Source organism: Geotrypetes seraphini, chromosome 8 (assembly GCF_902459505.1).
Source record: "Geotrypetes seraphini chromosome 8, aGeoSer1.1, whole genome shotgun sequence".
In the NCBI taxonomy this organism is placed as follows: domain Eukaryota; kingdom Metazoa; phylum Chordata; class Amphibia; order Gymnophiona; family Dermophiidae; genus Geotrypetes; species Geotrypetes seraphini.
Window position 1 is genome coordinate 190,667,033 of NC_047091.1, and position 26,058 is coordinate 190,693,090.

At 44.0% G+C, this 26,058-nt stretch overlaps 1 protein-coding gene across 4 annotated transcripts in view; it reads left to right on the forward strand.

The window, feature by feature from the left end:
* SUSD2 (sushi domain containing 2) overlaps window positions 1–26,058 on the forward strand; it is a 200,134-nt gene that overhangs the window by 61,425 nt on the left and 112,651 nt on the right. For all 4 annotated transcript variants that reach the window (XM_033955316.1, XM_033955315.1, XM_033955318.1 and 1 more), the window contains 3 exons: window positions 16,408–16,656; window positions 20,973–21,239; window positions 25,373–25,549. In XM_033955316.1, coding sequence (XP_033811207.1) covers window positions 16,408–16,656; window positions 20,973–21,239; window positions 25,373–25,549 — 693 coding nt within the window. The remainder of the gene's footprint in view (window positions 1–16,407; window positions 16,657–20,972; window positions 21,240–25,372; window positions 25,550–26,058) is intronic.

The window sequence follows — 26,058 nt, forward strand, 5'->3', positions numbered from 1 at the left end:
ATTACTCTGTGTTTGAGGACAGCCTGAAAATTTCTCAGTGGATATGATCTACTGGAAAAGAGTCTAAACCAAAGCCTAAGTGAAAAAAAAAAGTCTTTAGTAAACTAAACTAAAACTTAGTTTTATAGACCGAATTATCAACCAAGAAGAGCTCAACTCGGTTTACAATAATATAATACATAAACTTGAGAAGGAAAAGTAGACTGAAATAGTTAATTTCCAAAATGTTTAGCAAACAAAAAAAATTTCAGAACTTTCCGGAATAAAGCAAAAGAACCTAAACTTCTTAATGTAAGCGGTAAACCATTCCAGAATTCGGTTAATTTTAAAGCAAAAGAATAACTAAATCTCTTAAAGGTTCTGTTTTTACCAATGAGTTAAATTTTTGAGAACTTCTGGCAAGATGAGATCTAGGAACATTCCCGTCTAAAGGGATCAAAGTGGCAAAAATGCCAAATAGGATCTTTTAATATAAACTTTTTTATTCACCAACATGAAAGATATACACAGAACAGAGAGAACACAATTATTTTCTCAGTACAATGCCTCAATACGGAATATCATGGTAGCACCCAACTAGAAATCCCAGATAACAGTGAGAGTCCAGGCCTGTACTCTGATAGCCTGGAGCCCTCCAAATCCAAACTAGAAACAACCCCCCAACCGCTCCATCCCAACACCCCCCACCCCCAAAACCCCTCCCTCAACCCACTGGCAATACGGGGACAACTGGCTGCCGCAAGCGATTGACCACCTGGCTCTTTATCACAGGGGGCATAGTATCCAAATAAGAAGCCCAAACGGACAGAAAAAGCTTGCTCCGAGATCCAGAAAACCGAGCGGACATGGACTCCCAGACCATTAAAAGATGCAATTTATTGCGCCAATACCAGATGGTGGGTGGGGAGTCCTGAAGCCAATGAGTAAGAATACATTTCTTTCCCACAATATAACCCTTACGAATGAGCAGGCTATCACCTGCAGAAAGTCCTCCCAAATAGCCCTCCGCCCAAAAAGATAGTCCCTTCCACCGATGAGGGGAGCCGATAACCCACCAAAGATTCCAAATAACATCGGACCTCCATCCAAAAGGCAGAGATAGATGCACATAACCACACCCCATGTGCCAAAGAGTTATCAACCCGGTGACATTTCAGACAAATAGCCGTAGGGGCACATCCGAAATAAAAAGCCCGCTGCTGAGAGACATAGCCCCGATGTAAAACCCGAAAGTGACATTCCTGGAGCTCGGCGCTCTGCACCACCCGAGGTATCTGGCGCACCAGAGGAGCCAAGGACGCCACCCACGGGCGACATCCCAGGTCCCGGGCCCAAGATGTCAAAAGCCGCTGATAATCCCGCCGAGGCTGCAAAGCCACCAATCTACGATGATATTGAGAGATAGAAAGCCAATCCCACTGAGCATCGAAGAAAAAGTCGCGTAAAGTGATAGCAAAAGACTGGGTCAATGAGTCCCTGGGCAAGGAGGCTGCATAATGAGAGAGCTGCATATAAGCAAACTGATCCGTCACACCCAAAGACCAGGACGCCTGGAGAGTCAAAAAAGGAACAGCGCTACCATCCGTCTGTAGAAACTGCTCCAAAGTTCGGAGCCCCTTCCTCGCCCACCGTTTGAAAACAACATTTTCCTGTCCCGGACTGCAAATAGGATCTTAAATGCACTTGAATTGAATTCTGAGATACACTGGGAGCCAATGGAATTCCTTGACGTGTCTTAAAGGCCTTGAAATTTGCTTCAGACCGAATATGCCTTGGAAGATGATTCCATAGATTTGGAGCTACATAGAAAAATGCTTTATTACGAGTGGTTTCCCACCTAGTTCTACTCACTGCCGGAAGAACTAATCTATTATCTTGTAACGAGGGTAGAGAATAGTCAGTGAATTCAGATAATCAGATACCATAGTATGAAACGCTTTGCGAGCAAGTACTAATATTTTAAATTGAATTCTATAGACAACCGGCAACCGATGATAAATAAGAGGAGTCATGGGATCAAATTTGTTTGTTTACCCTCATAGCTTTATGGTGGCGTTCTGCAATGTCTGAAGTCGTCTGATGTTAAGACCTGCATAGATAATATTAATCAAGTCTTGACTTAAAGAATGCATGAATCAAAGTTTGAAAGCTTTGTCAGTGTCAAACAGAGACCTCACAAACCTTAAGGATCTTAATACATGAAAACCTTTTTTTACCACTTCCGAAACCTGCGCCAGAAACGTGAGTTGAGTCAATAATTGCACCAAGAAATGTAAATTTTTCCACAAGGGGTATATCCCTCCCTTCAAAATTCAATGATGTTAACCAACAAGTGAAGCTTTTATCAAGGTTTATCACTAATTTATTTTTTTTTTTAAGTTCAAAAATATTTTTATTAGTTTTACAACAACAATACAGCTGTACGGTGCAGTACAAGGTGTCAGACATAGCATATACCAACATTACAACATAATAATTGGCATTTGTAGTACATAGGAATATTGATATGCATACATGTGATATTTGAAAACTTTCTGCAATCTATAAGTTCAGAAATTTAGTATATCCATTTTAAAAATAAGATATAACACAAAGTAATGAACAAAAACATAGAAAGGTCATGAATTAGTATATTCATGTACAGATTTCCAAATGGCATAATATTGGGGCAATGTATTCATCTTTTCTGCATAAACCTTTTCATATTTGTTTGTAATGCACAATGAATTCCACCATGTGTGCCATTCTGCTTTGGAGAGATCTTTCCAATTATGAAGAGTGATTTGTATAGCTATGGATAACATTATCGTAAGGAGTCTTATTTCAGCTTTAGATAATACCCTAGACAGGGCTTGATCTCTTATAATAATCACCTTAAATGAGAGTGTGTCAGTGATATTCAAGATGTCACAAATAGTTTTCCATATTCTATCCCAATATATTCGAACAAGTGGACAATCAAAAAGAAGATGTTCTAATGTGCCAACCTGTTTCATGCACGACCAGCACATTGTGGAGGATTGTTTATCTATCTTATTGACCAGCACCAGTGTCCATGTAACTCTATGCATAATGAAAAACAGAGATTGTAACAATGATGCCGATTTGATAGATTTCGACAAAGAGGTCCATACTTCAATCCAGTCAATAGCATCAGAGGGCAGACTCAGTTGATGTTGCCATCGAAGCTCTGTCTCAGTAGGACCCTTGAAGGTGAATCCCTGCATTAGTTTGTACCAAAAGGAAGCTTTAAGATGGTTATCTGGCATATTACTTAAAGTAGTTTGTAAACCTGGAGAATCAAAAATCACCATATCCAGTGACATAGAATTTTTAATGCAATGATGTAACTGTATCCATCGGAATTGTTGTGTCAGAGGAAGTCCTGTTTTGGTTGTCAGATCATGAAAAGGAATCCAATCCTTCTTTGAAGTTATATCTTTTATTGTCCATATGTTGCATTGTTGCCACAGTTTCCAATTAATAGTTTCGTCCTGAATCTTGAATTTATCATTATTCCATATGGGAATGGCAGAAGAATTAATCCACGTCACTTCGTGTATAGAATCGACCTCTTCTATAGCCTTTTTATATGATGCCAGAATGATATCGGACTTATCTCTTTTGGTCAGTATAATACCAGCCAAGTATTTTAGTTTGTAAGTACCATATATTTCGCTTTCTAAAGACAGCCAAGCAGGTGGGTCAAGATGTCTAAGACCGAAATAGCCATCAGCCCAATGCCTCATGATGAATGCATGATGGTAATGTATAAAGCTCGGGAAATTCACTCCTCCGTGGGATTTTGGAGCTTTCAATTTATGTAGTGCTATTCTCGGTTGTTTGTTATGCCAAAGAAATTTGGAAAGTACAGAGTCAATAGATTTATAAAAAGTTGACGATAGGTGAAAGGGCAACATACTTAGAACATAATTGATTTTGGGAGACAGCATCATTCTAATTGTTTCAAGTCGTCCCCACCATGTTAGTGTCAGGGGGGACCATCGACTTATAGTGTTCTTAATAGATTCTATGATGTATTCTTCGTTTAAACGAATGGTGTCTCCTATCGTGGGGCCAAAAAGAACCCCCAAATATTTCATGGAAGAAGATATCCATTTTAGACCAAATGTAGTAACATCAAACTGTGCAGCAGGGCAATTAATAGGCATGGCTTCAGTTTTATTTGTGTTGAGTTTATACCCCGACACTGTGGCATATTCTTTTATCGTGGATAGTAAATGAGGAATTGACTTGGGTGTGGTGTAGAGTAAAATATCATCTGCGTAAGCTGAGATTTTTATTTCACTCTCTATACTTCTAAATCCATTTATATCCGAGTTATGTTTTATCCGCAAGATCAGTGGTTCCAGAGCTAAGTTGAATAGCAAGGGTGATAATGGGCATCCCTGTCTGGTTCCTCTAGTAGGTTGGAATGGAGTAGATAGTGAGCCATTAATAAACACTCTGGTGGTGGGTTCAGAATATAATACTCAAATTTTATTTATGAATTCCTCCGATATACCGAACCATCTCATCGTTTGAAATAGAAAAGGCCATTCTATTCTATCGAATGCCTTTTCCGCATCAAGGCCTACCGCAATTATTTCTTGATCCTTTTGTTGTTGTACACAGGAGATGATATTTGCAAATGTACGTGTATTGTCATTTGAGTGGCGACCTGTGATAAAGCCACACTGATCAGAAGATATCAGTTTAGTGATGATGGTTTGGAGTCTAGTTGAAAGTAATTTTGCGTATATCTTTGCGTCCACATTAATTAAGGACAATGGTCGGTAGTTAGCCACTAATTTGCTATCTTTCCCAGGTTTCGGTAGCACAATTATAGTTGCTTCCGTGAAAGACCCTGTTGCTCTTCCATTGTCTATAAGATGATCTATATATTGTAGATAATATGGTGCAATATCCACCTGAAACGCTCTGTAGAACTCTACAGTCAATCCATCCAGTCCAGGAGGTTTTTTTAAGGCCATTGAATTAAGCGTTATCTCAAATTCTGACAAGGTTATCGGAGTATTCAGCATATCATTATCCAACGACTCTAGTTGTGGATGAGGAATATCTTCCAGGAATTCCAAAGTCTTTTGCATAACACAGGATTCAGAAGTGTATAATTTTTTATAGAAATCCATAAATGTCTGGGAAATTGCCGAATCGTCAGTAACTTCCGTACCAGAATCCAACTGTATGGACGAGATATTTGATCTTTCTTTGCGGATCTTAAGGAAATTCGCCAATAGGTGTCCACATTTATTATTTCCTGCATAATATGATGCCGATTGCTGGAAAACTGTGTGAGCTGCTTTCTGGCTTAAGGAATTATTGTATTTGAATTTTGCCTTATTCAAGCGAATCAGAATTGAGACATCAGAAGGAGTAGTTTGGTGTTGCCTCTCTAAGTCTTTAATATTATCCTCCAGCAACTTCTGTTCCTCTTTTAATTTCTTGGTTTTGTGGGACGAATAAGTAATAACCAGACCTCTCACATAAGCTTTAAAAGCATCCCAGCAGCAAGGCCATGACGTGTGTTCTGGTTTATTGAATTGGAAGTATTCCGCAATTTGCGTTTTCATTTGTGCGCAAAATGTTGGATCCAAGAGCAGAGCATTATTAAACCTCCATTGAGAAGTTGTTGTCTTAGGAAGTGTCTGCTTGATCTGTAGGGAGATGGCAGCATGGTCCGAGACTAGGATAGGAAAAATTTCCGCTTTCAATATTGTATTAGTCAAAGCTTCACTTATCAGAAAAAAATCTATCCGTGAATATGATGAATGAGGAGGGGAAAAATAAGTGTATGAATTCTCGTTCGTGTGTAAATGACGCCAGATGTCCAATAGATTAATATCCTCCATCATGTTACGTAAAGCGTACCAAGCTTTAGTTTTTTTGTATGCACAGGAGGATTTCCTATCATTGATGGGGTTCAGAATAAGATTAAAATCTCCTGCTATTATCAGTTGTGAGCCAACATCCTCCAATATTGACTCCTGTAGTGAATGAAAAAACTCAGGAGAATCTACATTCGGTCCGTATATATTTAGGAGACAATAATCTGTTTCTAAGTGTTTAAAGCGGATCTTAACCCATCTGCCATTTAAATCTGTAGTTGTAGACATTATAGAGATCTCTCGTGTTTTCCTAATCAATGTGATTACTCCACCTTTTTTGTCAGTAGCGGGTGAGTAAAACGGGGGTAATGCCCATGATACATGGACTTTTGCGGAGGCAGTCGAATCCAAGTGGGTCTCCTGTAACAAGATAACGTCTGGCTGTTGACCTTCTAAATATGTTATGATTTTTTTCAATTTAATTTGATTATTGAGACCTTTCGTGTTCAAAGAGACAATATTAAGTGTCATTAGACTGGGATATAAGTATGAGGCATATATTCACAGCAGAAAGTTCAAAGTGCATCAAAGAATGAGAAAGTAAACATAATAAGACAATATATATGTTTGTTTTGTAAATGCCAGTATGGAAAATAAAACAATACAGGTTGGCACAGCTGAAGCAAAGCACCTCGATACCGCTATGGCGAAAGCTACTTCGCCTGCAACAAAAAATGTGAGTGTGTCTGAGTAACATCAAGACAGCAACCTGCATCAGGCCACCCCACACCCACTTTCAGAAGGAAAATATAAAATGAAAAAGGATCAGAGATTTCAACACATGCCAAAACCCCCCCCATCACAAAATTATTAGCAGAACCATAAACCATAGGACCTAGCGACCTTAGTAAAAACACATTGAAATATATGCACTAAGTTTAGTCACTTATGCCTATGTACATGTAAACTATACTTTATATCCTCAGACATTCTCTTAAACCTGGTTAATCGGGGTGGGTGAATGCTGTTCTATGAAGGTAGCCAAATCCTCTGGGCTGGTGAAGTCTTTAGTGTTATTATGTAAGGTGACCCTCATTCGAGCTGGATACATCAAACCAAATCTAGCATTTAGAGCTTTTAGCTGCGGTCTGTATGCCAACAGGGACTTGCGTCGGTGTGCAGTGGCCTTGCTCAAATCTGGAACAAACAACAAAGTGTTTCCTTCGTGTTGAATTGGAGATTTAATTTTTGCTTTCTGCATGACTTGTAAAACATGTTGGTATCGTAGCACTTTCATCACCACTGGCCTGGGTCTTCGATCAGCAGGGAGGCGATTAGAAGGCACACAATGGGCACGCTCTATCTCAAAGGCACGTGTGAAAGTGATATCCAGCACTTTAGGTATGAGGTCTTCTAGTACTGTAATAAGCTCAGAATCTCTACCATTTTCTGGCAGGCCTAATAATCTTATATTACAGCGTCGAGACCTGTTACCTTGATCTTCCATTTCTTGCTCCAGTGTGGCAATTCGGGTGTATTGACGACGCAGCTCAGATACTTGCAATGTGGTCGCCTCCATTTTGTTTTCGAGGGTGTCTACCCTCGACTGCATATGTGTAAATTCTTCAGTGAGGGTGGTGATTTTATCATTTATTTCTTCAGTGCTTTGTTTGGTGTCCGTTACCAGCTCTTTTAATTCCCTGAGTTCGGCGAGAATTTCGCGGGTGGAATCGGCCGCCGAAACCGGAAGTGGCGTTTTCGAAGGGGAGGCCGGGTCGGGCTTGTGGCGCTTGTTTATTTTTTTTTCTGACATCTCGCCAGCCCCGATTGTTTTCCCGACGGATAACGCTGCTCCCCTGAGTAAGTGGCGATTTCGGGAGGGCTGTGGCAGCGCCGAAAAAGAAAGGTTATAAGTCTGTTATAGCTGATTCTGGTAATCGGGTGTGGGAGCACAACGCTCAAGCTGCCATCTCGATCGGGCTCAAGCCACGCCACTAATTTATTTTTTGATAACCACATATTTGAAATCGATCAAGACCTCTGTGAAATGCATTTAAAGACAAGGAGATAGGGTCTATTTTCACTAGCAAGAGTATATCATCTGCTTAACAGTAGACCCTAATTCCACATTCTTCTATCGATAGCAACAATGGTGCCAAATAGATATTGAATAAAATTGGCAACACCACATTGTAAGTCTAACTTAACTGAATGCCCTGTACAAGTAACAACTGAATACAATCTATTCCACATACCATGCAGAACCCCAAAGAGTAGTGACATTCCAGAACAGAGATTGTGATGTCATAATGCCTCATTCCACCAATGCCTAAGAGCCGGCCTCAGCAGTGATGTCACAATGGCTTGATTGTCCTACACTTGGCTCACATAAGAACATAAGAGCTGCTGTATTGGGACAACTCGAAGGTCCATCTAGCCCAGTCTCCTGTTTCCACAGTGGCCAACCCAGGTCACAAGTACCTGGCAGAAACCCAAAGAGTAGCAACATTCCAGAACAGAGATTGTGATGTCATAATGCCTCATTCCACCAATGCCTAAGAGCCGACCTCAACAGTGATGTCACAATGGCTTGATTGTCCTAGACTACATAACAACATAAGAGTTGCCTTACTGGTCTATCAAGCCCAGTATCCTGTTTCTAGCGGTGGCCAACCCAGGTCCCAAGTATCTAGCTAGATCCCAAGGAGAAAAACAGATTTTATGCTTCTTATCCTAGGAATAAGTAGTGGATTTCTCCAAGCCATCTCAATAATGGCCTATGGACTTCTCTTTTAGGAAATGATCCAAGCTTTTTTTAAACCTTGCTAAGCTAACTGATTTCACCACATTCTCCGGCAACAAATTCCAAAGTTTAATTACATGTTGCTTGAAGAAAAATTTCCTCTGGTTTGTTTTAAATCTACTACTTAGTAGTTTCATTGCATGTCCCCTAAAATTTGTGACACACTCTGATGCTTACAAGAGTGTGGCCTAGTGGTTAGAGCTACAGCTTCAAACCCCGTGCTGCTCCCTGCAACCCTGGGCAAGTCACTTAACCCCCAGGTACATTAGATAGAGTGTGAGTCCATCAGCACAGACAGAGAAAATGCTTAAAGTACCGCTTTGAGTGTGGTCGTAAAACTAAAAAAAGGCAGTATACAAGTTCCAATCCCTTTCTCTTGGTGTGATTGTATAAGGTGCACATTCCTTTTGTAGAATCACGCTAAGCGCTATTCTAGTTAGAAACATAGAAACATAGAAGATGAAACATAGAAGATGACGGCAGAAAAGGGCTACAGCCCATCAAGTCTGCCCACTCTGCTTACCCACCCCCTGTCTATGCCCTAATGACCCAATTTCCTTATCTTGACCCTCGTAGGGATCCCACATGGGTATCACATTTATTCTTAAAGTCTGGCACGCTGTCTGCCTCGATCACCTGCACTGGAAGCTTGTTCCAATGATCAACCACTCTCTCTGTGAAGAAATACTTTCTGGTGTCGCCATGAAATTTTCCGCCCCTGAGTTTGAGCGGGTGCCCTCTTGTGGCCGAGGGTCCCTTGAGAAAGAAAATATCATCTTCCACTTCGACACGTCCCGTGAGATACTTAAATGTTTCAATCATGTCTCCCCTCTCCCTACGTTCCTCGAGAGTGTAGAGCTGCAATTTGTTCAGTCTCTCTTCGTACGAGAGACCCTTGAGCCCCGAGATCATCCTGGTGGCCGTCCATTGAACCGATTCAATTCTGCGCACATCTTTACTGTAATGTGGCCTCCAGAATTGCACACAGTACTCTAGATGAGGTCTCACCATGGCCCTGTACAACGGCATTATGACTTCAGGCTTTCGGCTGACGAAACTTCTATTGATACAACCCAATATCTGCCTTGCCTTAGATGAAGCCTTCTCCACTTGATTGGCAGTTTTCATGTCTGCACTGATGATTACTCCTAAATCTCGTTCTGCTGAAGTCCTAGTTAAAGTTTCTCCGTTCAAGAAATACGTCCTGCATGGATTTCCGCTTCCGAGGTGCATGACCTTACATTTCTTAGCATTGAAGCCTAGCTGCCAGGTTGAGGACCAACTTTCCAATGTAAGCAGGTCCTGCACCATATAATTCTGTAAACTGCATTCACTTACTATATTACATAGTTTGGCGTCATCGGCGAATAGTGTTATTTTACCTTGAAGCCCTTGAGTCAGATCCCCTATGAATATGTTGAAAAGGAGTGGACCCAGGACCGAGCCCTGCGGCACTCAACTGGTCACCTCTGATGTTTTAGAGAGGGTACCATTAACCACCACCCTCTGAAGTCTGCCACTCAGCCAATCATTGACCCATGCAGTTAGTGTCTCTCCTAACCCCATCGATTCCATCTTGCTTAGCAGCCTGCGGTGTGGGACACTGTCAAAAGCTTTACTGAAGTCCAGGTACACGACGTCCAAAGACTCTCCCAAGTCCAACTTTCTTGTTACCCAATCAAAGAAGCTGATGAGATTGGATTGGCAGGACCTACCCTTGGTGAATCCATGCTGACTGGGATCCCGAAGATTCCCTTCATTCAAGATCGTGTCCAATTTGCTTTTAATTAGTGTTTCCATGAGGTTGCACACTATTGATGTGAGACTCACCGGTTGGCGCTGAGTTTTTGGCACACATCATCGCGTCGATGACCGCACACTTCCGGGTGCCTTCTGGCCAGGGCACTGAGCTTAGTGTACCACTGGCCAGAAAGTTTGCGAGACACTGCCTTACTGGGTCAGACCAAAGGTCCATCCAGCCCAGTAGCCTGTTCTCACGGTGGCCAATCCAGGAGTAGCAACATTCCATGCTACCGATCCAGGGCAAGCAGTGGCTTCCCCCTTGTCTTTGTCAATAACAGACTATGGACTTTTGCTCCAGGAACTTGTCCAAACCTTTCTTAAAACCAGCTACGCTATCTGCTCTTACCAGAACCTCTGGCAATGTGTTCCAGAGCTTAACTGTTCTCTGAGTGAAAAAATATGATGGGGTAGAAGGGGGTAATTGATTGAGAGGATGCTGACGGTACGATTCTACTGTTCTAAAGAGCCTTAATACATGCAGAACAAACACAGTGTCAACACTAGAGGTTCAGTACCAAAGTGAGCAGAATGTGGCTGGGTTTTAAGGGGTTAAACTGGGTTTGAGACTAGTTGAGTGATGGGAAAACAGAGTTTGCCCTCCCGAGTATCACTGGGCTGCTGCTGGTTCTGGTTCTCTGGTTGTTTCTGAGATCCCTCTTCTACTGCTGACACGGTGTTCTTACTTTGGCTAAATCCTAGCTGTAGTGAGCAGAGGAATTCTGATGTCAAACAGGACAGCGGCAACAACATTTTACACAGATCCACAATGGCAGAACTGGCAGAAGTGATTTCAGAAGCTGGGAACACACTCCCCTGCCTCGGGGAAGAAGCAGGCATGGATGCAACGTGGGGGTGGAGGCTGCCAGTTCCCATTGCTGTAATTGTTGATTTGATTGCTCAGGACAGAGGAAACCGCTGACGAGACTGTTTCTCTTGGGGGCAGAGCGTGGCGGGTGCTGTGGAAGGTGCAGTTTCACGACATGGATGACATGCAAATTGGACTTTGAAAGCCTGCCAGATTTATGATTGCAGAAGAGGTTGTGTGGGGAGGATAGGAAACGAGAACATGAGAAGTTTCCTCCATGTCTATTGTACATAGTCACAAAGGACAAAGTCCCTGATCAAATGAGCTCACAATCTAATCCAGTGGATCTCAACCTTTTTTTTAGCTCTGGCACACTAAACGGAGCAAACGTTTTTCACAGCACATTATAATTGAGATTCTAAGATTGTAAAACTAACAAAAAATTAAAATTTGAGAGTTATTTATTTAAAGTTCTTTAAGCTTTGTATGGGTAACTGTAACAACGGTGAAACTAAAGTAGATCGAATGGGCTTGTTTTTGAGTGCAAATGAACTCAAATGCGGCAAACACGCATTTCATCATCCACCATCTGTAATCATTCTCTTTTTTTCAATTTAATTTCTGTCAGAGCTGAAAATCCAAGTTTGCAAAGAAAAGAAGATCCAAATGGTAACACAGCTTTAGGAAAATAAAATGCCGTTAGTTTCAAGGAGCAATCACGTCGAAGACTGATGCTTGTCTGGGCAAGCTCCTCTTATCTGTACCCTTCTCCTCCACTGCCAACTCCAGACTCCGTCCCTTCTTTCTTGCAGCACCGTATGCCTGGAATAGGCTGCCTGAATCAATACGTTGTACTCCATCCCTGGCAGTGTCCAAATCCAAGCCAAAGGCCCACTTTTTTTAAAGTGTTTTCAACTCTTAACTCCCCCTCACTGCTGTCAGATACCTAGACCCACTGTTTCATTTCCTCTACCATAATGTCCTGTCTAGCTCTTCTGAGCAGGGACTGTTAATATGTACAGCGCTATGTACGCCTTTTCAGCGCTATAGAAATAATAAATACCAGTAGCAGTAGTGGTTGTATCCTTACGCACCCAGACGCTCAACATTGACAGACTCGTGCCTATGTGGCATATGAGCGTGTCATTTATTCTACTGTAGGGATTTTTAAAAAATAAAGTAAGTAAAATTCTGGAATCTCTTCGGGGCACTGATCTAATCAATAAAGACAGACAAACAGGATGCCAGGGTAGCAGTTACAGTTAGCAGGGATGGTTAAACGTCTGGCTAGGGTGGTGAGCAGAGGGAGAAGGTTATGAGTTTAAGGCTCTCTCAAAAAGGTGGGTTAAGGGGCATGACAGAGGAATTCAGGTAGTTTATTCCAGACATACAGGGCAGCAAGATGAAAGGAATAAAGTCTGCAATTAGCAGTGGAGGAGAAGGGTTCAGATAAAAGAAACTTATCTCGGGAATGGAGATGCTGAGGGGCTGCAGAATGAACACATTTGTAGGTTAGTACTAGGAGATTGGACTGTAGGCGAAGGCGGATAGGGATCCAGTGAAGGGATTGGAGGAAGATGAGTCGTACAGCAAAGTTTTCCACAGATTGCAGAGGGGAAAGGTCAGAAGTCAATTGGACAAGGGTAATCAAAAAATATTTCCCCATCGAAAGTTAAAAGGGAATAGACTCTGTACAAACGTAAGGAGGTTCTTCTTCTCCCAGAGAGTGGTAGAAATCTGGAACGCTCTTCCGGAGGCTGTCATAGGGGAAAACACCCTCCAGGGATTTCAAATAGGGGGAAACACCCTCCAGGGATTCAATGTAAGGAAGTTCTTCTTCACCCAGAGAGTGGTAGAAATCTGGAACGCTCTTCCAGAGGCTGTTATAGGGGAAAACACCCTCCAGGGATTCAAGAAAAGGTTAGATAAGTTCCTGCTGGACCAGAACATACGCAGGTAAGGCTGATAGACTCAAATAGGGCACAGGTCTTTGACTCAAGGGCCGCCACGTGAGCGGACTGCTGGACACGATGGACCACTGGTCTGACCCAGCAGTGACAAATCTTATGTTCTTAACTTTGGTCCCATCATTCAAAGTATGATTGCAAAAAGCCTTTCCACTGGCATCATGCCAATTCAATGGAAATTAGCTCAAATTAGGCCGATCAGGAAACTTTTTACCCCGTTGTTGCTTATATTTTAAAATACTTTTTAAATTTTTGTACATTAAAGCGGTATATCAAAACTAAATAAACTTAAAACTTGAAAATTACAGTCATTCATCACTTGATGTAATATAGAAACATAACAGCAGATAACGGCCAAATGGCCCATCCGCAGCATCCACTATTTCCTCCTCTCTCTAAGAGATCTCACATGCCTGTCCCATACTTTCTTCAATTCAAACAGCATTTTGTCTCCACCGAGAGACTGTTCCACGCATCTACCACCCTTTCTGTAAAAGAATATTTCCTTAGATTACTCCGGAGCCTATCACCTCTTCACGTCATCCTATGCCCTCTCATTGCAGAGTTTCCTTTCATAAGAACATAAGAACTGCCATCTCCGGATCAGACCCATGGTCCATCGAGTCCGGCGATCCGCACACGCGGAGGCCCAGTCAGGTATACACCTGATGTAGTTTTACCACCCATATCCCTCTATGCCTCTCATAAGGAGATGTGCATCTAATTTGCCTTTGAATCACGTAGGTATTTAAACGTCTCTATCATATCTCCCCTCTCCCATCTTTCCTCCAAAGTCTACAGATTGAAATCTTTAAGTCTGTCCCCACACACCATTTTACTAGCCTTCCTCTGGACCGACTCCATCCTTTTTAGCCTCCAGAATTGTACACAATATTCTAAATGAGGTCTCACCAGAGTCTTGTACGGAGGCATCAATACCTCCTTTTTCCTACTGGCCATACCTCTCCCTATGGACCCTAGCATCCTGCTAGCTTTCATCATCGCCTCTTCAGCCTGTTTGGTCACTTTAAGATCATCACATACAATCACACCCAAGTCCCGTTCCTTTTTCGTGCACAAAAGTTCTTCACCCCCTAAACAGTACCATTTCTTTGGGTTTTTGCATTCTAAATGCATGACCTTGCATTTCTTAGCATTAAATCTTAGCTGCTGAATTTCAAACCATTCTTTAAGCTTTGCTAAGTCCTTCCTCATGTTATTTACACCATCAGGAGTGTCTGCAAAGAGGCAAATCTTCAGCAATACTACTGGTAACCTCCCTTTCCTCAGAGCGATCTCCACTGATCACTACCCTCTGTCGCCTTCCACTCAACCAGTTCTTGACCCAGCCCGTCATTTTGGGACCCATCCCAAGGGCACCAAGTTTATTTATCAGACGTCTGTGTGGAACACTGTCAAAGGCTTTGCTAAAATCTAAATACACCACATCTAGCGCACATCCTCTATCCAATTCTAAACTAAACTAAACTAAACCTTAAGTTTATATACCGCATCATCTCCACAGAAGTGGAGTTTGACACGGTTTACAGGAATTAATAAAGAAAATTCTCTGGTCACCCAGTCAAGGAAATTGATCAGATTGTCTGACAAGACCTACCGCTGGTGAATCCATGTTGCCTCCAGTCCTGTAATCCACAGGATTCCAGAAACTTCCCATTTCCATGAGCATAACTTGGAGCAGAGCAGGGATACAGCACTGAGCTTCATTCACAGTTACCCTGGGATCTTTTCCCTATTTTTAACTAGTTTTAAACTTACAGGTTATGCACCAGCATTCCTTCCAGAACTCTGCAATCCTGGGCCATTACCTGGTCTGACAGAAGTTGCTTTGAAATCGACAAGCCAGCCCTGAGAGCAGAAGACCTGAGCTGATAATCGGTCCCAGGTCCCTCTGTTGCAGATGTCAATACAATACAATAAACCCATTTCTAAACCGCATAACCAGGTAGTTCAATGCGGTTTACAAAAGATTAGTAATACGTACGGGATGAAATAGTTAAAGAGTCTGTTATAGGGGAGAACACCCTCCAGAGATTCAAGACAAAGTTGGACAGGTTCCTGCTGAACCAGAACGTACACAGGTAAGGCTGCCACAGGAGCGGACGATGGACCAGTGGTCTGACCCAGCAGCGGCAATTCTTATGTTCTTATGAATTAGTTGCCTATGAATTTTTTGAAAAGATGAGTTTTCAACTGCTTTCTAAATTGAAGATAAGAGTAAGATGTTAGGAACAGATTCTTAAAGTCACTATCATGCAATGCAACTTGAAAAGAAAGTTGTCGCTCATGAAATTTTTTCTACTTGCATCCACTGACTGAATTCTTGGATTTTTTGAGTTGAAAAGACAAATGAATCGGTCAAATATTGTGGAGCTTGACCAGTAGCGACTTTATAATAGAATTCGCGCCTCCACTAGAAGCCAATGTAGTGGAGTAACATGGTCATACCTCCTTTGATTATATATACGTTTAATTGCCGTGTTCTGAATAAGTCACATTCTTAGGATGTTTTTCCTGGTTATGTTGCAGTAATCGAGTTGACTGAACCAGGGATCTGAATTTTGGGGCTTCAAAATAGCATCTCAGTGTACGCAATTTCCACAGCATGGAATTCCGAATCACAGTGTCAACTTGATGTTTCATAGTTAGATTGTAATCGAGGGTAACATCCAGAATTTTGATTGGATATTGGTAGTTGTTGAGGGGAGGCAAAAAAGAATTGAGTCAACTTTAATTTGAACTCCGACATCCAAGTTTCACAGTCAGTCTCTTTCTCTCTGGTACAGTGTCACACAGTCTTACCCAGTGGCACCCTTCCCTGCCCCCTACAGTCTCCTTCCCCCCCCCTCTCCACTGTCAGGCACACGCCACGTACCTCTGTAACGTTCCTGGCATGAGCATCAACCCCATCCTGCTGTCATGCCTACGTGGGCTCTCCTTCTGATGTCACTTCCTAGGTGCAGGTCCAGGAAGTGATGTCAGAAGAAGAGCCCATGCAGGTTAGGGATTGCTGCTCACCACTAGGAACATTACAAAGGTACGGGGAAGGGTAGCGGTGCCTGCGCGTGGCAGTGGGGAGGCGGGCAAGGAGGCGGACAGTGCCCCCGCAACCCTTTTACTATAGCACTGGTCTTACCTCTCTCGGTCTTTCTCTTGCAGGGGTCTTTGTGTACTCTGCCATTGACCAGAACGTGACGGTCATGTTCCCATCAGGAGCTGGGGTCGAAGTGAGACGAATGGATAGGATTCTGAGTGTTTCTATGCTGCTGCCCGAGGACTTCCTGAATCGGACACGGGGGCTCATGGGGGCGATGAATAACAACCCGGAGGATGATTTCAGCTTCACAAATGGCTCCGTGCTGCCAGCTGATGCCACCCCCAAGGAGCTCTTCCAGATGGGAGCCGACTGTAAGTGCTGGAGTGGAGGAGGGGTCGAGTAGTCAGAGCATCTGCCTCCGCACCCTGAGGTTGTGAGTTCAATTCTCATGGCTGTTACTTGTGGCTCTGGGCAAGTCGCTTAACACTTCACTGCCCCAGGTACAAAAGAAGAATCTGCTTTGGTTGTAACCACACACAGAAAAAGCAGGATAAAAGTCCCATCCCCTCTACTCACGGTTGTGACACTCACTTCTTCATCACCTATAGGAGGTAACTTAGAAACATAGAAACATAGAAATAGACGGCAGATTAGGGCCACGGCCCATCTAGTCTGCCCACCCCAATGACCCTCCCCTATAGTGAGGCCAATTGAGGTGGTGGCCTCAGGCGACACTCTTGAAGGAGTGTCATCTACAGGGTGGGTCAGACCCATGGTCCATCAAGCCCAGTAGCCTGTTCTCAAGGTGGCCTATCCAGGTCACCCAAGGAGTAGCAAGATTCCATCCTACCTCTCTGCTGCTCCCCTTCTTGGGCTCTAAGGCTTTCACCCTTCTCCCCACAATCGGCATTTTTCACATTCCAGCAGAAACAGGAAGTTGTCAGAGAGGGCGGGCCACAGTGGAGAGAAGACACCAGGACCAGCAGCAAGAAATCGCTACCAGTACCTGGCAACTTTTACAGAAAACTAAAGGTAGATACGGTAAGGGGGGGAGGGGTAGAATGGGAAAAATGCCGATTGTGGAGAGAAGGGTGAAAGCCTTAGAGGCCAGGAAGAGGAGCAACAGAGAGGGCCGGCAGCAAGATGTCACTTCCTCAACAGTGCCACCTAAAGATAGATATTGGACTCATGGGAGGGAAAGGAAGGAAAGATAGATTCAGGGAGAGAGAGATGTCATATTTGGGAGATGGATGGGGACGATAGAGGGGCTAGGAGGGGGCGGAGAGATGGAAGTTGGGGGATAGGGAGAGACAGGCTTCGGGGAGGACGGAGGGGGTAGGAGAGGGAGAAATGGCCTTGGGGAAGAACAGAGGGGACAGGAAAGGGAAAGATGGTAAATGGGGTAAAGGGGGGACAGGGGGAGATGGTAGAGGGTGTGAAAGGGGGAAAGGAAGAGATGGACTTAGTGGAGGGGAAAATGGTGGAGAGAGAGAGAGAGAGAGATTTGGTGGAGGGGGAAGATGGGGAGAGAGATGGGCATAGGAGGCTGGGGAAGGGGCAAGATGGGAAATGGGAGAGCTAGGGGGTGAGAGAAGGGGATAAAGTTGATAGGTAGGTGAGTAGAAGGAGTAGGGGCAAAAAAACAGTATGTCAGAGACAGATACAGTATATTGAGGGAGAGAAGAGAATTGAAAAAGAGACAACAGCCACTGGAAAGAGGAAAGCAGACAAGTCACTGGGCGCAGCCTAATAGAACGTGAAACCGTCCAGAAAAGAAAGGTAGAAGAAAGTGTTTTATTTGGAATGTATTAACTGAAATTTGGTAGCTTTGGGAACGATTAATTGCAGGTGTTTTTTAGGTTCTGTGTTGCTGTTGCTCAGAGAACATGAGAATCAGGATTTGGCTTTTCTATGGTGACTTCCAAAGAGAAATGTTCTCCTTCTGATCTGCAGAGATTGTGGGGATTTCCCCGGACGGCTTTTCAAAACCCGGCACTTTCTCCAGGTTCTGAAAAGCCTCCTCAAATCGCGTCGGCCAGGGAGGAAGTCCACGGATGCCATGTGATGATGTCATGCAAAGCACACGTGACTTCATCGTGTGGCATCTGTGCATGCACGGACTCCCTCCCAGCCCGACAAGAGCAGGCAGTGGGGGGCAGGATTAGGACGTTGCAGGGCGGAGATGGGTGGAACCGCTTGGGCTTGGGGGCAGGTCTAGGGGTCCAGATTTTCCGATAGGACACTATATATAGCTCATTTTATTATGGTGTGTTAAACTGAGCTTTTCTTTTGCTCCTTTCGGTTTTAGCTGAATAGCAGGTTAAAGTATGTGAGGCAAGTACGTCCCAGCCTAAATTACAGGAGGCTAGAGATGGTTTGGAGATGGGGGTCATTTGGGTGGGATTGTTCATCTCATTAGTGAGTCAAGGGGCTCATTTTCAAAGCATTTAGACACACAAAGTACCAACAGCCAATAGTTTCACCTACTTAAATACGGCTCTCGGATCAGAGCTGGATACCCTGGTGTTCCATTCTCTAAATCAGAATATCTCAATCATTTGAAAGGAAACTCTGCAATGAGAGGGCATAGGATGAAGTTAAGAGGTGATAGGCTCCGGAGTCATCTAAGGAAATACTTTTTTGCAGAAAGGGTGGTAGATGCATGGAACAGTCTCCCAGAAGAGGTGGTGGACACAGAGACTGTGTCTAAGTTCAAGATAACATTCGACAGGCAGGTGGGATCTCTTAGAGAGAGAAAGAGATAATGGTGACTGCGGATGGGCAGACTGGATGGGCCATTTGGCCTTTATCTGCCGTCATGTTTTTAAAGCTCTATGACATCACAATGCAGGTGGAAAGAGCCTTAGCCTATAGAAGAAGAGATGCAAATGTTAAGAGCTTTAGCCAATAGGGAGAGGAGGAGATAGTGGATGCTACTGGTGGGCAGGTCTTTATTTGCCATCAGTTTCTATGTTTCTTCTGCTGGAGGTGAGTAACCAGTTGGGTTTTCAGGGTCACCACAATGAAGAGGCGTGTATATTTATTGCGTCTCTAGTTTGCTAATTTATTTCATGCATATTCATTGTGGTGTTTTGAAAACTTGATTGGCTAAGCATGCCTCCAGGAGGGAGGATGGAGCAGCTGGTCCAGGGGTGTCCAGTTCTGATCTGACAGCTGGAAATAAGTCTGTTGGGGGGGGGGGTTGTTTTTCAAGCTACTCATAGTGAATATCCATTCAATTTTTTTTCTGTTTAGGGTTAATTTAGATCAGGGGTGTCAAAGTCCCTCCTCGAGGGCCACAATCCAGTCGGGTTTTCAGGATTTCCTCAATGAATATGCATGAGATCTATTAGCATACAATGAAAGCAGTGCATGCAAACAGATCTCTTGCATATTCATTGGTGAAATCCTTAAAACCTGACTGGATTGTGGCCCTTGAGGAGGGACTTTGACACCCCTGATTTAGATATTTAGTCATGGTGAAGATGAGAATACATTCACCCCCTCTAGTGGCATAAAGTATCAACTACATCACAGGAAAGCCAGCTCAAGCACTTTGGGCAGGCATGAACTTTCTTGACTTCTAACATGGTTAGTCCTGCCATGAAGCAGTAAGGTGACTTCTACTTCTGGCCCTTTCATATAGGAGTCTGGGCATCCTAGAGATAAGTGAGGTCATCTACTATACATCTGAGAGTGAACTTTATTACACACTGTCATCCAGCTGAGAAGGAAAGTTTCAATGACAATTAAACTCAAATAAAACCCATAAGTTTCATTCTGTGCTGGAGTCTTCATTGTCTGCAGCCTGTAACTACTGTATGAACGTCAAAAGAACTATATCGTTAATGCTGTACCCATGAGACCTGCTTCACAAGAGTAGAAATAATTCTGATAAGCTCAGCCTTCTTCTTAGTGTTTGGAAGGACTGGCCCAAGGGGATCGGGCATCCTAGCTGGACCCCTCCCCCTCCCCATAGACCAGCACCTCCCCTTCCCTACACCCCCTCCCCCACCTTGCAGTGAGCATCTCCCCTCCCCAGGTGCCTTTCATTGCTCTCCTTCCCTTCTCCCCCTTAAGGCTTCCAGAATCTTCCATTTTCTCTGTCATCACCACTGCTGCCCTTCATGGAAGCCCAGAAAAAATACAGCACAGCACCCCAAAACCCTGCAAAGATCACAGCAAGGAAACCCTTTAAATGCTGCTGTGAGCAGTGGCCTTTCAGCATCGGACCTACTGGCTCTCACTCCCTTCTATGTCCTGTCGGGAGGGGGCTGACTTCCAATGGTCCATCAAGCCCATTAGCCCATTCTCACAGTGGCCAATCCAGGTCACTAGTACCTGGCCAAAACCCAAGGAGTAGCAACATTCCATACAGTGGCTTCCCCCATGTTTTCTCGATAACAGACTATGGACTTTTCCTCCAGGAACTTGTCCAAACCCTTCTTAAAATCAGCTCCGTTGCCCGCTCTTCCCACAACCTCTGGCAACGATGATGACAGTGTGTTTGAAAGGGTTTCCTGCTGCCATCTTTACTGTCTCTGCTGATGCTGCACTGCCACTGCAAAGTCTGCCGCCCTAGGCAGATGCCTAGTCCTGGCTGGTCCTGGTGTTTGCACATGAGCAGTTTCAGCTTCTAGGTGAGAAGGTCACAGTCCTCTAAATACGAATCTCTCCATTATTGCAGGGGCTGTGACAAATGAGACTTCCCTCTTTACCTATGACTCGGACTTGCTGCTGACCAACTACCATCAGAAGCACGACCCTGTCTTTGTGCCAGTGTTTCGTGTCCAGGAGGACCCCAGCGATCCGCTGACGGAAGCAATGCAAGAACTGTGCCAATCTGACCCTTTCTGCAGGTTTGATGTCTTGACAACCCAGAGCCTTCAAGTAGGAAACACCACAAAGATGTCTCATGAGAGTCACCGGAGGATGGTGGACAGTCTGAAGCCAGGTGAGGAGGGCAGTTATCTGGAAAACAAGGTTAAAGAGATAGTCTTGTGGAGTCTGCGAGAACTCTCTCTATTCTGAGCTCCTGCAGATCTCCCACTCTCCCCTTCCTCTCCTGTGTCTTACTCAGTCAACTATTCCAATACCTGTGCTCCTCCGTACCCAGTGAAATCAGGAGTACCACAGGGTTCCATTTTAGGCCCAACATTGTTGCTTACACTCATTCTGCGGTCTCTAGGCTTTATATTTTACATTTATGCTGATGGCATTCAGCTTTTTTTGCCCTTAGATATTCTCATGAGTCCTATTCCTTGATTTCTGCAAAGTTGGACACTATTGCAGACTGACTAACGGCAAATAAACTCTCAAAAGACAGAAGGTTGCTTCTCTCACCAAAGAATTTACCATACTTAAGAACATAAGAACATAAGAAGTTGCCTCTGCTGAGGCAGACCAGAGGTCCATCTTGCCCAGCGGTCCGCTCCCGCGGCGGCCCATCAGGCCCACTGCCTGAGCAGTGGTCCCTGACTAGCTCTATAACCTATCTCTACTCCTATTCCTGTAACTTACCTCTACTCCTATCCCTACAACCCATATCTACACCTATCTATACCCCTCAATCCCTTTTTCCTCTAGGAACCTATCCAAACCTTCTTTGAAGCCCTGTACAGTACTCCTGTCCACCACAGCCTCTGGAAGCACATTCCATGTATCCACCACCCTCTGGGTGAAAAAGTACTTCCTAGTGTTCGTTCTAAACCTGTCCCCTTTCAATTTCCCCGTGAAAGGAGTCCCCTTAAAATTCTCATTTAAAAACAAAATTCTGGGTGTAACAATAGATAATACCCTAAGCTATCACTCACACATTTCTAAGTTGGTTTCCTCATCTTTCTTTGCTCTCCGCCAAATTTGATCCATTCGTTCAACAAAGTTCATTCCGTATTCTAATACACTCTCTTGTTTTGAGAAAACTTGATTATTGCAATTCTGTTCTCTTTGGACTCCCAAAATACCAATTACGTCGTCTACAATTAGTCCAGAATCCTGCAGTGAGATTATTCCATCACTGTTCTAAGTCCGATCACATCTCAGCGCTTCTAAGATGGGAACACATGCTTCCGGTGTCATTTCACATCCCCTTTAAATATAATATCCTTTCCCACCAGATTCTCTCGAGTGGTCTTCCCTTATCCCATATTCGCCCCAAAGAACCTTAGGCTCCTCACAACAGCAGTTATAAGTTATTCCCTCATTTAGACAACTTTTGGGGGATTTCCCTAGGAATTTTTCATTTTGTGTTATGGCTCCTACTCTCTGGAATTCTTTGTCTTTTTACCTTCGCTCAGAGAAATCATTTGTAACCTTCAAGGCGCAATTAAAGGCATGCGGCTTCTCTTTGGCCTTTAGCTCTCAACGTACTTCCTCCTGATGGCTACTTTTCTTCTGTACCACATTGTTCATCCCTTTTCCCATGTTCTCAATTGTTTTCCTATACGTTTTGTCTTCCTTTTGTTCTTACCCTATTGAATTTGTTTTCTTTAAAATTTTAATTTTTTATTGTAAACTGCTTATTTTATATTTGCAGTATATTAAATAAATTGAACTTGAACTTCCCCTCACGCCCTCTGCTTCTCCACTGTGTCTCCAATACTGTCTTTGTTCATCTCTTTTCCCTCTGCCTCACACTCTCCACAAAAAAACATCAAATAACTTAAAACCCCTGAGAGGATAAGTCCACCAGTTTGAATGTATTGTAATTGTCAATTGAATGCACACCTTTTTACTGTTTCCCAGTCTCCTCCTTATGTCTCCCAGGGAGTACCAAAGCGAATGTTCACCTCGTGACCTCTGCAAGGTCCATTCCTGCTACACACTGCTCAGTCTCTGCCTCTGGCCTGTCTGCTGGGGTTCTTCTTACCTCTGGGCAAATCCTCTGACCTGCAAGCCCTTCCCTGGTAGTTTCTGGGGACACAGACTAGGCTTTTAGTAAGCTGCGATAGCGTTTTTAGCGTGCGCTGAATTGCACGCGCTAACCCCGCGCTACGTGGCTAGAACTAATGCCAGCTCAATGCTAAGCAAGCGCTAAAACCGCTATCGCAGCTTAGTAAAAGGAGCCCTAGGTTTGCCAAAAACTTGATTTGCTCCACTAGGTGATGGCACTATGTGAGGACCAGGCCTCCTTCCCAGAGGACTCTGCCAGTGCAGCATCCCCCCCCCCCCCCAACTCAACCCAACCCAGGGAGTTGAGTCCTGGTGTGGAAACAACCCAAGTCTTCATGGCCATCGTTGGTAGAGCCAAACCAGAAATCTTCTCAGTTCTTTAGTCTCACAATGCGTAATGGCTTCCTTTTCTGCCCAATCCCTCCTGCCAGCCTCCAGGAATAGGCAGGGAAAAAGCTCCAGTGCCATCGGCCTACTAGGCCTCCTTTATCTGCTGACACTTACTTACCCATTGCAACAAGTGACATAATGTAAGAAGAGCTTGCAGACCAACATTCAGTGCGAGTTAACCAGCTACGAACGGCCAATTAATTCATATCTCAATGGCTAACCAGTCATTTTCAGTGGCATTTAACTGGTTATCACTGTTGAAAATGGCCAGTTATCAATGAAGGCTATGGTAGGGCGTTCTTGGGACATGACCATGTAAGCCAGGCTTCTTGGATGAACAAGGCCTATCTTTGTCTGCTAAATCATAGCCAGTTATGTCTGAATATCAATTTAACTGGCAATGCGCTAACCAGTGTTGAAAACCTGCAAATATCCAGTTGAACATCGTTGGTAGGCAGTCTAAGGGCTGCTTGCCACCAGCTGTGTATGGGACCTTATGGGGCTCATCATCAAAATGAAAATACATCTAAAACCCGCCTAAATCAGCACTTGAACAATCAAAAAGACAGGTCATCCAAGTACCAATAATCAGAACGGGTTTTAGACGTATCTAAAAACAGCTTAGGCCTTTTCAGTGCTGCTGTACGCCCAGAGTGAAAAGGGGCGTTTTTGAAGGAGTGGTTAGGGTGGGAGGAGGGATGTGGGCCGACCTAGACTTAGTTGTACTGCAAGTATAACCAAAAGTTTAACGAGTCTGCCTAGGCAGAACTTATACTTTGTGGCTTAGGCGATCTAAACACAGGTCTAAATGCCCAGAAGGTATCCAAAATGACCAGATAACTACTGCAGGGGCAAAGTACAGACCCCTGCATACTTTCACAGTGATCAGTGACCCCCCTCACACCGCCATAAAAATCAGAATAAAAACATACATACCTACCTCCAGAACATCAGCACCCGGTAAAGGAAAGCCTAATAGAGCTGCACAGAGGTGGCTTAAATAACTTGTGGGGGTGGACTAGTGAACCATAGAGAGGAGGACCCAGGCCCATAAGCCACTCTAACCACTGCATTCATGGTGAAACATGTGCACCCACCAAAAAAAAACCCTATTGTACTGTCATATAGGTGGCATCTGCAGCCATAAGGGCTATTGGGGTGGTAGACAGGTGGGTTTAGTAGGTTTTGGGGGGCTCACCATGACCTATAGGTGAGATGTTTATGTGGCACCCTTTTTGTGAAGTTTGCAGCAGTGCCCTCCCTGTAAAGTGCCCCACTACTCTGCTGCCATGTCTGGGTGTCCAGTCCATCACTTTGCTGACCCCTCCCAGCTCTAGGCTTTTTTGATTTGGACACATTTTTGGATGAGTATGGGGTATACAGATAGATGACTTAGCGGTCTGGACGATCAAACAGCTGGACGTAGAAGTAGATGACTCTCAAAAAAAGAAATATTTTGGATGTATTTTTCGAGAATGGACTTTTGACATGTCAGACGTTGGGCGACTAGTGACTTAGGCCCAAAACAGACTTAGACATATTTTTTTATTATGCCCCTCTATGCTTCTATGCTACCTACTGCAGTCAGTTTCCCTCTTGTCTAACCTGACAGACACATAATATCCCCTCCTCTTAAAAGCTGTCAGCACAGGCAGTCACCTCTAGGGACCTGGTGCTTTTCCAAAGATTACCAGAGAAATATTGGATTGCAGTTGTGAAAGAAGCCAGTTCTCCACCCCCGCCCCTTCTAGGACACATTACACTCTGCCCTCAACCTTCCATTCAAGTTGCTCTGTTCTTCCACAGTGGTATCATGTGGCTGGCTCGGTCCCCCTGCAAATGGGACAAAGGAAGGGACAACCTACCTCGTGGATTCAAGCATCAGGTTCCATTGCAACAAGGAATACATCCTGGTTGGCTCTCCGATGAGAACCTGCAATCCTGATGGCAAATGGTCAGGGACCACTGCCAGATGTCTGCTAGGTATGTATTCTACCTCCTCCACTTCTTTCTACGTCTGAACAGGAAGGGAAGAGGTGGGTTGATGAAGGGACCCCGACCCTCAGACACAGCCCTGGAACTTGTATCCAGGTCTATACCCTTCCAGCCATCAGGTCAGAAGTTATCAGCCCTCAAGTGAGAGGATTAAAGCTGGGGCAACGTTGTTTTAGCAGATGCGGCAAGCTAGTTCATAAATCTGTAGCCCATCACCTTCCTCGGTACCAAGTATAGAGGGACCATCAGGAACCTACAGAGCATAAACTCAGCCAGAAATATCATACCAGAAATATCTCTTACCCTGGGGCTGTGACTGAATGCTCTACATTTAGAAACTATTTCAATGAGCTAGGGTGCATGATTAGGGGTCGCTTACAATGTTAATATTAATACCAGGGGCACAAATGCTTTTTAGACTGCATCTAAATTGCCCTAATGCTCGTTTCATTTGTCTCTCCAAGAAATGGAGGGATTGGGACCCCATGGGATGTGTC